A 16,121-nucleotide genomic window follows, 5' to 3' on the forward strand; every position below is an offset into this window, starting at 1 on the left:
CTGAAGCTAAGAAGAAAATAAATGCACTACCCAAGGTCTTACTGCTAGTAATTGTCAGATCCATTGTTTTGAACCTAAAAGTCCATGTTCATTTTGATAAGGCATGCTGCTTCTTAATAGGTGGTGTATCCAACACTCACTCATCCAAAAAGAATTCAATGTGTTTTCTTTCTTTCTTTTTTTTTTTGAGATGGAGGCTCGCTCTGTCACCCAGGCTGGAGTGCAGTGGTGTGATCTCGGCTCACTGCAAGCTCCGCCTCCCGGGTTCATGCCATTCTCCTGCCTCAGCCTCCCCAAGTAACTGGGACTGCAGGCGCCCGCCACCATGCCCGGCTAATTTTTTTGTATTTTTAGTAGAGACGGGGTTTCACCGTGTTAGCCAGGATGGTCTCCCATCTCCTGACCTCATGATCTGCCCACCTCAGCCTCCCAAAGTGCTGAGATTACAGGCGTAAGCCACTGCACCCGCCCAGTGTGTTTTCTAATTCATTAGCTTCTGATTAATGAACATAATTGCCCTCAATTAAACAAACAATACCTTTACATCCAAACCACACCCATATCAGTGATAATGTAGCCCCAACTTATTTTAAAAAGAAGAAAACCAAGATGACCAAATTAGTGACGGCTAATTAAAATGAGTGTGCAAAAACAACTGGAGAGTGGATGACTGTAACATAAAGCCACCTTTTACACTGTTTGGTTTAGACATTAAAAGGAGATGAGCAGATGAGCATTCTGTCTCTCTCTCTTTCTTTTTTCAAATGTACACTCTCTACTTCCATTTCAAGTGAAAAACCTATAACAAGAAGATGATTTGTCAGGTTCCTGTTTTATCCGCAGACAGGACAACATTCTCAAAGGGAGGAAAATACCCAGGCCAGCAACTAGGAAAACAATGATTTAGAGCGAGGCAAACATTCTTAGTGAGAGGCAAGGCTGCTCTGGGAATTAAGACATACATAATAAAAACATCCAACTCAGTCACCATCTTGAAGATGTTTTCTGTGCTGTGGTTTCCTTATTCTTACAAGGAAATAGTTAATCATATAGAGTATAATACTGTCGTGACAAATATTTAAGAGTATAAGCCAGTAATATGAAAGTAGAAAGGAGATAGCTTACTGGAAGGAGGAACACAGGGAGTATCTGGTGTGAGTATGTGTGGGATGTGGAGGTAGGAGATTTCCAATTTTAAATAATGTAGTCAGGGAAGGTCTCTGAGAAAAAGTGGCATTGAGCAAAGACCTGAAGGATTCGTGAGGGAGGGAGCCTTGCAGACATCTGGGAAAAGGACAACCTGGTCAGAAGAAACAGGCCCCGGGGAAAGGAGCTGACAGGTTCAAATAAGATCAAGGACATTTGCACCACGAAGCTATCCCCTTTTTCCCTTGACCATTCCAAATTCTTCAGACACCAAAGTTTCATTCTTTTTCCTCCACAGAATATATGCATTATTATATTAATAAAATTCTGAGGAACTGATTTTTGATATAAATAGAAATAACTCCCTAGAAATCATTCTGTCATTTCAGTTCTCCTACATTTAGCTGTATAGAATTCAATTTTTTTTTTTTTTGAAGAGAAGCTTAATGATGAATTAAAATACCCTCTTTGGGTATAAATTACCTGCCGTTTAAAGCAGAAAGTCCTCCTCACTTTGTTTTTGTCTTTTGTGTGTATATATATGTGTATACACAAATATATATACACACAAAATATATATACACACAAAATATATATACTTTTTTTTATTATACTTTAAGTTCTAGGGTACATGTGTACAATGTGCAGGTTTGTTACATATGTATACATGTGCCATGTTGGTGTGCTCCTGTGTCCAAGCGTTCTCATCGTTCAATTCCCAACTCTTTTTTTTTTAGATGAGGTCTCGCTTTGTCGCCCAGGCTGGAATGTGGTGGCATGATCTTGGCTCACTGCAACCTCTGCCTCCTAGGTTCAAGTGATTTTCCTGTCTCAGCCTCCCAAGTAGCTGGGATTACAGGCGTGTGCCACCATGCCTGGCTAATTTTTTTTTTTTTAATTGAGCCTTTATTTTTATTTATTCATTTTTTTAAACAATTTTTTTTAAATTTTACTTTAAGTTCTGGGATACATGTGCTGAACATACAGGTTTGTTACATAGGTATACATGTGCCATGGTGGTTTGCTTCCGCTATCAACCTGTCATCCAGGTTTTAAGTCCCGCATGAATTAGGTATTTGTCCTGATGCTCTCCCTCCCCTTGCCCCCAACTTCCCAACAGGCCCCGGTGTATGATGTTCCCCTCCCTGTGTCCACATGTTCTCATTGTTCAACTCCCACTTATGAGTGAGAACATGCAGTGTTTAGCTTTCTGTTCCTGTGTTAGTTTGCTGAGAATGATGGCTTCCAGCTTCATCCACGTCCCTGCAAAGGACACGAACTCATTCTTTTTTATGGCTGCAGCCTGGCTAATTTTTATATTTTTAGAAGAGACAGGGTTTCACCATGTTGGCCAGGCTGGTCTCGAACTCCTAGAATTCAATTTTCTACCAGTTCTTGGAGCTTTGTCAGGATAATAATTAAAGCTGCTTCCTCAGCATATCCTTTTCAGGATTTCAAAGCTATTAATGCAGTTTACGAGTGTGCAGAAAAAGTAAACATAGCAGGCCTGAAACTTTATCCCTAGAAAGTCCTACTTACAAGATTGGTCTCTTTTTTTTTTTTTCTGAGTTTTGCTCTTGTTGCCCAAGCTGGAGGGCAATGGCGTGATCTCAGCTCAATACAACCTCCACCTCCCAGGTTTATGCGATTCTCCTGCATCAGCCAGGCACACGCCACCATGCCTGGCTTATTTTTGTATTTTTAGTAGAGATGGGGTTTCACCATGTTGGCCAGGCTGGTCTTGAACTCCTGACCTCAGGTGATCCACTTGCCTCTGCCTCCCAAAGTGCTGGAATTATAGGCATGAGCCACCACACCCAGCCACAGGATTGGTCTTTGACTGGCATATAGGAACTTGGACTTTGGGACAGTTCTCGCCATCCTCAAAACTGATAAAACAGAATATATGGTTTATGCTGAACATCTGCTTTCCTTCTGGGAATCTGGAATTTTGGTATGTGCCAAAATTTCTAGGAGTGCCTACATGACCAGCCCCCAATAAAAACCCTGGGCACTGAATCAGTAGTGAGCTTCTCTGGTTGACATTTCACACTCGTCACAACTCATTGCTGGAGGAGTTATGTATGTCCTCTGACTCCACCAATAGAAGACTCTTGGAAGCTTGCATCTGGTTTCCTCCAGACTTCACCACATTTGCCTTTTCTCTTTGCTGATTGTGCTTCATATACTTTTGCTATAATAAATAATAGCCATACATACAACTAACTATATGTTGAGTCCTGTGAGTCCTCCTAATGAATCATCAGACCTGGGGGTGGACTTGGGGACAATGACACAACAGATGAATAAATTTAAAAATTTGTATTTATTACTAATTTCTGTAAAAGTTGTATTACTTAAAACCCAGGCAATATTTCTTATCATTATATGTTAGTATACTTGTTAAAATCCAGAATACATTTAACAAAGTACTAGCAAACGGGCAAACAACCCAATAAGCTATCATTTTACTGATTTATGGGCTATATAATACTGTCAAAAGAAATATACTGCCAGTTTTTTCTTTTTTTTTTTTTTTTTTTTTTTGAGATGGAGTCTCGCTCTATTGCCCAGGTTGGAGTGCAGCGGCAATGATCTTGGCTCACTGCAACCTCTGCCTCCCGGGTTCAAGCAATTCTCGTGCCTCAGCCTCCCAAGTAGCTGGGATTACAGGTGTGTGCCACCATGCTTGGCTAACTTTTTTGTATTTTTGATAGAGATGGGGTTTCACTATGCTGGCCAGGCTGGTCTCGAACTCCTGACCTCAAGTGATCCGCCCACTCAGCTTCCCAAAGTGCAGGGACTACAGGTGTGAGCCACCATGCCTGGCCTACCACCGGTTTTTAAATCTAACATTAAAATATTACCTCTAAAAAAATAAAATATAACTTCCTAAGAAACTAGAACCAGAATTTGATACCTTTGATTTTTTTCTCCTCCACATTCTTCACAGCAATTCAATTCAATTTTCTTGCTACTTGGCTGAGAGCCATCAGTTAGTAACAGAATCATCAAAAAACTGAAACCAAGATAATCCTTCTGGGTAGTGCTTTATAGAAAAACCAAACTCCTAAAATAAAGGGAATATGCCTGCAGTACAATCCTGGGTGCTACAGGTGAAAGAGTGGAATGCTTGTTCTGCTTTAGGAGGAATGAAGTGGGCAGAGTCTCTTGTTAGACAAAGGCAAGAATGCATGTGGGCTATGATATAAAGGCATTGCAGGCATAAATGAAATCAGAGGCCCACAGAGAAAGCTGTGTGATCACTCCAAGCAGTGCCATGAACTGCTCTGGAACCCACTGTATGTGTGTGTACACATGCACAAACACCCTTTTAATCACACTTTTTAATAATCTGTGCCTAAAATAAATAGTTCTGGCCCCTGTGGCTTTCCCATTATAAATATCAGATTTCTTTTTGAAGTACTTATTAAAGCTCCTATAGAATTTCATTTGTTATACTATTAAAAAATCAAGTAAGGAAGTAAACCAAAATGTAACGTTACACTAATTTTTTTTTTTTTTTTTTTGACTGAGTCTCGCTCTGTCGCCCAGGCTGTAGTACAGTGGCGCGATCTTGGCTCACTGCAAGCTCCGCCTCCCAGGTTCAAGTGATTCCCCTGCCTCAGCCGCCCAAGTAGTTGGGACTACAGGCACGCAGCACCACGCCCAGTTAATTTTTGTATTTTTAGTAGAGACAGGGTTTCACCATGTTGGCCAGGATAGTCTTGATCTCTTGACCTCGTGATCCACCTACCTTGGCCTCCCAAAGTGCTGGGATTACCGGCGTGAACCACTGCACCTGGCCAATTTAAGAAGTATTTTTATAAACTATTATTTAAAGCTTTTGGTTACTGCTCTTCACAGAATTCACACATAGCCATATTTGAGATTATGCTGATTGCAATAATATACTCCTGACTGATAGACATATACACCTTTATTTGCTATTAGTTTAGATTACTTTCCCACCAAATCTGTACCAGAGGTGTTAACATGGGATATAACAATTGTTCTAAATTTCAGTTTCCCTCTATTCTCTGTCTAAAGACAACGTTAAAGAAAAATGAAATCCCCAGCCTGACCAATGTGGTGAAACCCCGTCTCTACTAAAAATACAAAAATTAGCCAGGTGTGCTGGTGTGTGCCTGTAGTCCCAGCTACTCGGGAGGCTGACAGGAGAACTGCTTGAATCCGGGAGGCAGAGGGTGCAGTGAGCCGAGATTCTGCCCCTGCACTCCAGCCTGGGTGAGAGAGCGAGACTCCCAAAAAAAAGAGGAAAGGGAAGGGAAGGGAAGGGAAAGGGAAGCGAAAGCGAAAGGGAAAGGGAAAGGGAAGCGAAGGGGAAAGGGAAAAGGAAATCCAAATTTACTGAACTAATTCTTCAAAGAATTGTGAAAAAACAATTTGCTTTTAAATAGCTTTGACTATGAATGGCAGATTACACATAATTTCAAAAGCAGACATTGATAAATTAGCATATATTTCTCCCAGGCTCTTGAAGAAGCAAATAAAGAAAGCAGAGAAGTGCTTACATTTTCCTGGTTTGGCTGGAATTCGAATTACAGTGGGCTTCCTGGTGGGTGCTGGTTGAACTGCTCGTTCTTTTATTGGTTCTGTTTTTGCAGGGAGCTGAAAGGGATCTAATGAAAAACATAGTTTATTTTGCATGTTTTAGTTAACATGGACTGAAACAAAAAACCTCATTCATAATTTAAGAGTCATATTTTTCATGCCCCTGGGGAAACTATTCATGGATAAACAAAATCTCAGTTTGCAGAGACAAAAACAAAGTTGGAGCTCATAAAAGGAAATAACTTAGTGTTCTGTAAATAATTCATGTGGCTTTTCTTCCTCTCTGATGAGAGAGATTGAGGATGATCTTGAATTATGTAGAAGCTGATCTTTCAGGGGAGTGTAATCATTTCATACGTGTCTGCCTGAAAATGAGGGGCAACTGAGATGAGGAGACAATCTTTCCCACATCCTAAAGCCTCCCAGATGCCACAGAGAGGAAAGACTCTTTCCCTGTACACCTCCTGTGCCTGTCCCAGAATATTGACTCCCAGGGCCCTCACCCTACCCAGTGCTGTGCCTGGCACAGGGAAGGTGCTTAGCAGTCTCAGATTTAGTAGTTTAGTAAAACTACACTTCAGTAACATGAAAATGAAAAACATTCTATCCCAGAAATAAAATAAGACATATCCCTTCAAATATTTAATTTTGGGGCAAGGATATATGACTCGGCATTCCTCTATATTAACCGATTTATTAAGTAATTGCAGTTTTTGCCATTGGAAGTAATGCACTAACCCAATATTTTAAATGGACAGTATATACTTAGAAGAAATACTTTAAACAAAAGCATGGCTGTAAACATTTTTACTGAAACAGTCTTTAATATAAGTGTCCTTTTTAGTGGCTTGGAAAAATGACTATACATTTTTTTTTTAAATGGGAAATCTACAAGTAAAAAGATTAGCAAAAATAAAAGAAAATGCTCTATAATGGATATTCTACTCAGCACACAGGATCGCATGAGACTGTCTGCTTTTATTTAACAAGAGGCGAAATGAGTATATGCTGTAATTCTGCACCTGTTCTATGTATCTTGCCTGTGGGGAGATACTCTCTATAAAACTATGCACTCCATAGCTCCTGTGATGAACAGCATTCAAATTCTGCCTGTTATGAGGTGTAATTCAATAAGCACCTTTTGCTGACCAGTTCTTTGCAGGATACGTGAAGGGCTGCGCTAAGAATAAAAGCCCTTTTGGCAATCTGATACTTCGCCTTCTCTTCCACTCAGTTCTCCGTCAATCTCACCATCAGATACCCCGCCAAAGGCATCACTCTCTCACCAGTCACTTGCTCACATATTTATGCCAGTAACAGTGCTGGGTGGGGAAATACGATGGTAAAGTACAATCCTATTTTAAGTTTCTTATCTACCACTTAGGAAGGGTCCCCAGATGGCAAGCTAGCTAAAATTATTATTATGCTACTGAGGAAAAAAAAAATAGATGACTCCTCTGTGGAATCTTACCAGCTCACAGTGAGTGAGGCTAGTCTTACGTTAAAAAACCAACTCAAGATTATCAAAAGAAGTCATCAAACTTAAAAAAAAGACTTAATAATATAACTTTTTTCCACTGTGACCTATGTCACCCATAAAACAACAAAGCTCCTGTTTGTAGATTTAACCAAATTCCTTAATTCTTTAATTTTATTATAACAAATATATAATAAGCATAATAGTACTTTTTTACTTCACAGTAATATTTGTTGTAAAAGTGAGAAACATTAAGAATTATATAAAATAGAAAAAGAAAACCTCTTGTAATCTCATCTCTCTAAAATTAATTATTGTCTAAAATTTGGCATATCTGTCCATGTATTTTCTATAAATATTACAGGTATTATTATTATGTAAATATTTTGAAAAACAAACCCACGATCATTTTATATCAATTTCTTTGTCGTTTTATATCAATTTCTTAGCACTTTTATATCAATTTCTTTGTAGCACTTTTGTTCATTCAATATCGACTGGGTGCCTGCTATGCATTAAACACTATTTTACGGCTTCCGCCTTGTCTGGGACATGAGGAGCGTCTCTGCCCGGCCGCCGCCCCGTCTGGGAAGTGAGGAGCGCCTCTTACCGGCCACCCCATCTGGGAAGTGAGGAGGGCCTCTGCCAGGCCGCCCCACCGTCTGGGAAGTAAGGAGCGCCTCTGCCCGGCTGCCCCGTCTGGGAAGTGAGGAGCGCCTCTGCCCGGCCACCTCATCTGGGAAGTGAGGAGGGCCTCTGCCCGACCACCCTATCTGGGAAGTGAGGAGCGCCTCTGCCCGGCCGCCGCACCGTCTGGGAAGTGAGGAGCGCCTCTGCCCGGCCACCTCATCTGGGAAGTGAGGAGGGCCTCTGCCCGACCACCCTATCTGGGAAGTGAGGAGCGCCTCTGCCCGGCCGCCGCACCGTCTGGGAAGTGAGGCGCGCCTCTGCCAGGCCGCCCCACCGTCCGGGAAGTGAGGCGCGCCTCTGCCCGGCCGCTGTGCAACCTTCCAAGTGTGAAGTGACAGCCTTGTGTGTGATCTTTTCTGTCTTCCCCAAGTTTGCATTTTCGACATTAAACTTTACTTCTTAGTTAAAAAAACAAAACAAAACAAAACACTATTTTAGGTGCTGGGAATATAGCAGTGAACAAAGCACAGAACTCTGCCTTCATGGAGCTTGCATTCCAGCAGGAAGATGGAGACAAGAAACAATACATGTAACAGATAAGCAATTCACGTGGTTTACTAGAAGGTGAGAAGTATACTGAAAAATGAAAAAGCAGACCAAGGTGAGGAACTTCAGGTATGGGCAGAAGGGAAGCAGGTTGCAGAAGGAAACAGGAGTGCAGTAGGTGAGGCAGGTGACATTGTCTTTCCAAAAACTGGATTTTACATATTTGAATAGTTCTTCCAATAATCATTCACGGTGTCCTATCCTTCAAGTAGCATTTCTTTTTTCTTTCTTTTTTTTGAGACACGGTCTCACTCTGTCACCCAGACTGGAGCACAGTAGTGCAATCATGACTCATTGGAGCCTCAACCTCCTGGGCTCAAGCAATCCTCCCACCTCAGCCTCCTGAGTATCTGGGACTACAGGAATGTGCCACCATGCCTGGCTAATTTTTATTTTTTGTAGAGACGAGGTTTCACTGTGTTGTCCAGGCTGGTCTTGACCTCTTGGGCTCGAGTGGTCCTCCCACCTTGGCCTCTCAAAGTGCTGGGATTATAGGTGTGAGCCACTGTGCCTGGCCTGAAGTGCTATTTCTTTAACAGCTGCTTTTGGTATCAATAACCTGTTGGTTATTAGTTTAAAATTTTAGTTAATGATGCTTTTTGGGTGGGTGTGAAGGGGGAAGAAAATCTTGAGCATGTAATGACTTAAATTGTTTCCCAAATCAAATTAAATTCTGGGCCAGTATAAGATCTACACACTCACATGCCTTCACAAGTGAGGGCATGGATGGGGGTAGGGGCAGGCAGGGAAAGGAGAAAAGAGGACAATCAGCACCCCTGAGGGGCTGAACATAGGGGGCATCCAAAACGTGCTTGCTGTGGGAAGAATGGCCTTAGGAAATCCTGACCCAAATCCTGCACACAGTGTGGGCAGATCTCACCTATTGTGTTAAAGGGTCCAATCATTTTTTGTTTTAACCTGAAGGATTTAAATTGAAGTAGCATAGGTGTAACTTATGAAGTATTCAAAGTGTCCTAGCTTACTCACTCTCTTGTTTTTTTTATTTTTAATACCGTTAGCTGTTTTTTAATAACCGGCACTCAGATCATGTATAATTATTCTACTATACATGTCTCCGGGAAAAAAAAATTCTTTCTCCATGTGGCGAGGCAAGGAAGTCTTCGTGTTCCACCACTGCAGGCTGTTTGGCAGGAGTGGTCTGTTTAATGATCTCCCCCAGCTGTGCTCACTGAGTCAGTGAGCTCTGCATCTGCCTCTCTGTCTGCATGTTGTCTGGGCTGTGATCCATGTGAGGAGTGCAGATTAGTGGGGAGGATAAACAGCATCACTTCAATGAGAAGGTGGAGCCAGAGGCCTGTTTCTTATCTTATGATGGTGTGCAAGTTTCTCTCTAGAAACATAAGTTCGCTTTTTATGTCTTTTCATAAGAAGGCTATTTTTTCCAACAGAAGTTATAAGTGGGCAACACATAAAGCAAGGCTGGCACTTCATATTGGGGTACTCCAGACACCACCAGGTAAGAAACTGGATCATTAGTACTAGTTAAAATGTTTAAAGATCACAACCTTTGACTAGTAGTCCCACTTTCAGAAATTTATTCTTCAGAAATAAAAGCATCAGCAGAAGTGAACATGCTTATGAGGTTATTTACTGCAGCAACTTTTGTGTGGCAAAAACCAACAAGGAACAAAACAAAACAACATCTCCCCACCCCAACAAATAAAAAACAAATGAAACAACCTGAATGTCCATCAACAGGGGAAATACTGAACCAGCTATGATATACTATGAGGTATCAGGCAGGTATAAGGAGACAATGAATTATAATTAGACCTATTATCCTGAAGAGAAGTGATAAATGTCATTGTTTTTTAAAGCACTCTGCTGAGTAACAGGTATAGTATGGTAAAAATTTCTGGAAAAAGTCCATTATGTGTATATGTGTAAGCTTTGGTATGGCATGCCCAAAGGCACAGAAGGCTGCATACTTTGTTCACACTGGTTACTGTGGGGAGTTTACATTTTTTTTTTTTAATCCAAAATCTCTGAATTGTTTGACTTGTTACCACGAATATATTTTACTTTTCTAACAGAAACAAATCCAATAAAATAAATTCAATCATAAGGAAAAAGTTACAAGATTAAGCTAACACCTCTGCCAAGCAAACCAGAACAAAACCACTTAAAAATAAGAGAACAAAAGAGGAAACTTCTGGTTTCTTTTGTTGCTTTTTCAAGGCAATAATGGCCATAAAATTTTCCATAAAGTAACTAGAAAAATAAAAACTTCTTGGGGTTCAATTTAAAAGGAAACAATGCAGATATAAAATTTTGAATTTATCTAATTTAGACATATTTAGTTCATAACAAGTAGCTTCTATTTGTAACCTTGAATAATATAACCATTTAGATAAATCACTATTTTATTATTTTAAAAATTTCTACTTATGAGAATCTGAGGGTCAGTGGGGGAAGCAGTTCTTTGGAAGTGGCAAAGACGACAAGAGATAATTCTCCCAGTTTCTTTCAGCCTAATTATGCTTATGTTCAGCTATTTTAAAAAGATTATTGATTAACTATCTTGTTAAAGGTAATGCCTCCACATGGTCTGAAATTCAAAAGGGATCAAAATGCATACAGTGAAAACCAGGTTCCCCGTTCTCTCCTGTCCAGCTCCTTCATAAAAGACAACCTTTGTACCACCTTTTCATACATTACTGTACATTGCATTTGACATTTAACACAAACAATAGCTAAAATAACATAAAAAGTATCCTGTATCTTGCATTTTTCACCTAATAATGTCCTGGAGGTTGGTCCAAAGTAGGGGATAATAGGTCTCCCTCCCTTTTAATTATCACACAATACTCCATTGTTATGGATGTACTATAATTTATTTAAGCAGTCCATTGACATTTATTTCCAATATTCTATAGTATAGAAGTCCTTAATCTAGAGCCCAAAATAGGCCCTCTAAGCTCTGGATATTGTACCTTGAATTGTGTACACATGAGCTAATGGCTATTTTCTTTTTTTTTTTTCCTCACAGCTCCAAACAGTCACTGAATTAATGGCTATTTTCAAGGGAGAGAAAAGACTCTCAGGCTACCTCAGATTCTCAGAGTCTGGTAATCTGTAAAGGGTTAAGAACTTGCTGCCATAATTCTATCACAGACTGCTCTTGCTTCTACAGAAAAATAAAAAACACGGAGCATCTTAAGAAGAATCTCCTATCTGAATCTAAGACAAGAAAATGGCATTTTTGTCTACTTTTATTTGCAGTGATGGCATTTTTGTCTACTTATATTTGCAATGTTTATTCTGTCTTCCCTCTACCTCCTCACACCAGCACCAATTATTCCACACCTGCTGGTGAACAAGCAGAGGACTCTTTACACCTATATCCGCATGGTCTTCATTACTGGATTGAGAAAAACACTGATGATGAAGTAGTTTTCCGCCCATTACCAGTCTCTAATAATATGCTTGTCATCACAATTAGTTTCACCATCCCTCGCTTGCTTTTCTGTCATTTCTTTCCCTTGAGTTCTGTTAATAGCAGAAATTGGCTGCTAAACTATTATTCTGGTCTATGTAATGGGGCTGACGGCAGAAACATTCTGCTTTTTTGACAACTGGGTATGATTTGTAAAGGTGTGAAGAAGAATTGCTAATACTTCTGGGCTCCATTACATTAACCTGGAAGGCATTCTACCCAAGAAATGAATCCAATATTAAATTGCCTGTTTTATGAGTTTTCCTTTAATAATTTTTCTAATCTTTACAATGTTTTCATAGCTTCAGTATTTTCAGATCTCTATTTCCTGAGATTAATATGGCAACTTCATTTTATGAATGCTATTTTATTAGATTTTCTTTATTTTTGAGGTAAGAGAAAGGGAAGGGAAGACTTATTTGTAAGTTTCTCTTCTTTCTCCTGTGTTCCTCTCCCAGTTTCTGCCTGGTGTCTGGATGATTAGGCAAGGTTTCCCAGGACCATAAACCTTTATTTACAATGACAATGCTATCAAAATACCACCAAAAAGTCACAAAGCCCCAAATCAAAAAGCAAACAAAAATCCCTCCACAGGTCAAGGCATTCAGAGGTGATCCTGAAGGCCTTTGGAGGGCATAAGTAGGGAGGCAACAAGCACCAGTGTGCATTCTAGAAACTCCCCCTGGGTAGCCACAGTATGGATTGTGATAGGCTTGTCTGAGTGGGCTCAATTTGGGAGGCCGCTGCAGTCATCAGAGTGTAAAGGCCTAAAGTGGGGCAGAACAGGGAAGGATGAAAAGGAGAGGCAGAGTCAAGAACTATTTGGAAGGTAAAACCAGCAGGAGTTGGTAACTAAATAGATGTGAAGGCAGAGAAGTAACAATAATAACTACTACTTAATGATCATAGGGCTTTCCTGCATAATCACATTTAACCCTTGCAATACCCTAGGTGAGGAGTAGTATTATGTCTTACAAATGAGGAAACAGAGGCACTGTGAGGTTAAGAAAATTGCCCAAGGTCATGTAACAAATATGGTGGACCCTGGCAGACTCCAAATCTGAACAGCTAGCCACTGTGTGACACGGTGAGAAGACTCAAGGATGATCTCTGGGTTTCTCCAGGGAAGGCTGGTGTGTGTGTGATGGGGTCACTAGTGAGTTGCAAAATATACGAAGAAAGACAGGTTTAGAAAGAAGATAGTATTCAGCTCAGTATAACTCCACAGTCAAGAGCAATGGTTAAAGTCAGATAGCACAAGCAAATTACACACTTTGCTAAAAAACGCCCCAATAATTAAATGTTGTTCAATGAAGTGGTAGAAATCAAGAAACGGAAAAGGCTGAGTATGAAGCATGAGACTGTGTTCATGTTGCAAGTATATTGTTGACCTTCCTTTTTGAAGATGACTATAATTATCTGCTAGGTGATACAAAATAAATTCTCAGCAATTATTAGTCGAATTGCCATCCCCATAGAAACTAGCAAGTTCTACAAAAGGTAATATTTCTTCAGCTTGCTGCTGTTGGGTTTATCTATCCCTGTCCTTCTCTGAATCTTGTTAATACCAAAAAGGTTTATATAAGAAAATGGTATTATCAAAGACTTGAAAAGTTTTTAAAGTGTTGCCTGGTTAAGGATTCATGAAAATATTGGGTAGCAACATTATACAGTGAAGAATAAACTAGACTTAGAATAAAAACACTAAGTTTGAATCCTGACTTGGACAATTGTTTTATGACACTGGGCAAGTGATCCATAGATCTCTCTCAGTCTCATTGTCTTCATTTGCAAACTTAGGCCAATGATATCTCACAGAGGGTTGTTGCAATTATTAAATAAAATAATGTATGTCTCAGTATTTAGCAGAGCATTAGGTACACTGCAGAAGCTTAATATATTCAAATGTTTTTCCTTCCACCCTTTATGGACAAAAGCCATGTATGTCTTTTAGTTTATATGCTAAAATGTTGTGTGTCAGTTACAATGTTCTGTGCATGATGAATATTTAATAATATGTATGTTCGTTTTCATTTTAAACACACCTGTGCTATGCAGAATGTGGCTGTGAAGTCACAGAGCCTGTACTATTTTGAGGCATGTTAAACATTTATACAGTGACAGTTAACTTTTTGAAAATTCTATTAAGTTTATATGTTCACACATTCCACCCAAATAAGTCAACAGCAGTAAAAGAAATCTTATCAATGACAAGTAGAGCAGCTTAGTTTGACAAATCAAAGATAAGCTTTACCATCACACTCTCCAACGGAACAGTCAGAGGAAAGAAAACATACTCTCTGCCTTCTGGGATATTTAATTGTACTGATCTTGGCAGCTAACTTACATCTGTTGTATTTTATTTACAAAACTTTTCACTCTCAAGGGAAGATGTTCTGTGAAGATTACAGGAACAATTTTGCAACATGTGGCTGGGTCCTCATTCCGTACATTTTCGAGTCCTCCCCTGGAGCTGGCCCCTCTCCCAGCACTCCCAGCTGAGGCCCATTTCATCTGAGGAGCCTCTCCGGCGCCACTGCATGACTTCCCATCTAAAGAAGCTTCCTCTGCATCCTTCTACATGTTCCCTAACCTCCCTGGATCCTTTCAATGTGAAGTCTGAACTTCTATCTGCCAAGAGTAGGGGAGCCAGCCCCACAACCTATTATAGTTTAGCTCCTAGCACCAGTCTGCTTACTTCTGGCTCATATAATAGTGATCGATACATGTGTCTCCCCGTTTCTGACTCCATCACCCCCATCCCATATTTTCCCTTCCCTCCCTGTCTCCATTCCCCACATAGCTCCATGTTTCTTGATCTCTCTGTTCATTCCTCTGTTTGTATACACACACATGCATGTGCACATACTTGCATACGCACACCTCAATAACTTAGGTACTAGAAACTAAAACAGCAAGTGCCATTTAAAATACCCTATCATGAGTTTAGATTCCCCTCCACTGCTGATTTTTCACTCACCTAGAACCATCTCTGAACCAATAGATTCTTCAGCCAGGTTCCCCGATGGGGTGGGCAAAACATCGTCATCAAAGCTGATGAGATCAATGTCCACCAAGGGCTTGCTCTGCAGAACGGGAACTGGGGGGTTGGCTGGGGGCCCTTCTCCCAGTGACTTGTATGCTTTGGCTTGTGATGCCCCTGCGAGTCGGGGAGGAACAGTGACAGGTTTCAGTGGAGCTGAAGGGTAGGTGGGGTTTTCTGAGGAAACAGATTTCTTCAGCAGCAAAGGCCGCGGGGCAGGAGTTGGCACTTTCTTCCCACTATCAGAGCTCTCAGCCAGGGGCCCTCTTCCCGGAATCTCAGGATTAACATTTCGTATAAGGCCAGGGTTTGGTTTCTTTGGCAATTCAGGTTTGGTTACTGGGATGCTTCCTGCTTCTTGCAGGGGAGGGTATGGGGTGAGTCCTTCCTTGGAGGTCACCTTGAGTCTGTTCTCAGTCCCAGAGTCCCACTCTCCAGAAGCTCTGTTAGCAGCTGGTTTGGGAGCTACAGAAGGTTTCCCTGAGGAAACAGTAGGCTTTGGAGGAAGTGAACGTGGAGTAATTTCTGGTTTCTTGGGCAGTCCTGAGGTTTCTATATTTGTCTGACCCTCAAACACTTTAATTCTGGAAACAATACTATTTTGGCTTTGTTCCGTGTTCATAATGTTCATCACTGCCTGACTGTCTGAGATGCTAGCGTTGTCCAGCAGAGACTGGGGCCGGCCTGGGGATGACTCCTCTCCTACGGCTGCTGGGCTGATTTTCTGTTGACTTTGCTCTTTAATGTGAGAATCTCTGGGTATTGGTCTGAGGTTGCTTTTTGATCTTGGTTTTGGCACTGGACATCTTGTAGTACTGGGGTTTTCTGGACAATTCGGTTCTTCAGAAATATCAAAGACTATTAAAGGTGCCACATTTGTTGGAAGATTGCCAGACAAGACTGCTGGGAAAGGCTGAAGAGGCTTGAGAGGCGCCTGTAGTGCTGACGAGACCAAAACAAAACCAAAACAAATAAAAACAAGCCATAACGTTAACAATTTATAAGAAAAAAACATAGAAGATACACAGATTTAAAACTACATACATGGAATATCAAGAGATTTTGGTTTCTTTAATTAGTAAAAAGTGATTCAAAAATGGAAATGTTTATTCTGTTTCCTGTAAGAGTGCTCTTCATATAACAATTTTTTTTTTTGAGACAGGGTCTTGCTCTGTTGCCCTGGCTGG

General features: G+C 40.6%; 1 protein-coding gene across 22 annotated transcripts in view; it reads right to left on the reverse strand.

Moving 5' to 3' along the window:
• SH3D19 (SH3 domain containing 19) overlaps nucleotides 1-16,121 on the reverse strand; it is a 204,034-nt gene that overhangs the window by 41,092 nt on the left and 146,821 nt on the right. For all 22 annotated transcript variants that reach the window (XM_054484892.2, XM_054484878.2, XM_054484871.2 and 19 more), the window contains 2 exons: nucleotides 14,872-15,876; nucleotides 5,682-5,789 (listed from right to left, as the gene is read on the reverse strand). In XM_054484892.2, coding sequence (XP_054340867.1) covers nucleotides 5,682-5,789; nucleotides 14,872-15,565 — 802 coding nt within the window. In that variant the 5' untranslated portion in view covers nucleotides 15,566-15,876. The remainder of the gene's footprint in view (nucleotides 1-5,681; nucleotides 5,790-14,871; nucleotides 15,877-16,121) is intronic.

Source organism: Pongo pygmaeus, chromosome 3 (assembly GCF_028885625.2).
Source record: "Pongo pygmaeus isolate AG05252 chromosome 3, NHGRI_mPonPyg2-v2.0_pri, whole genome shotgun sequence".
Lineage (NCBI taxonomy): Eukaryota > Metazoa > Chordata > Mammalia > Primates > Hominidae > Pongo > Pongo pygmaeus.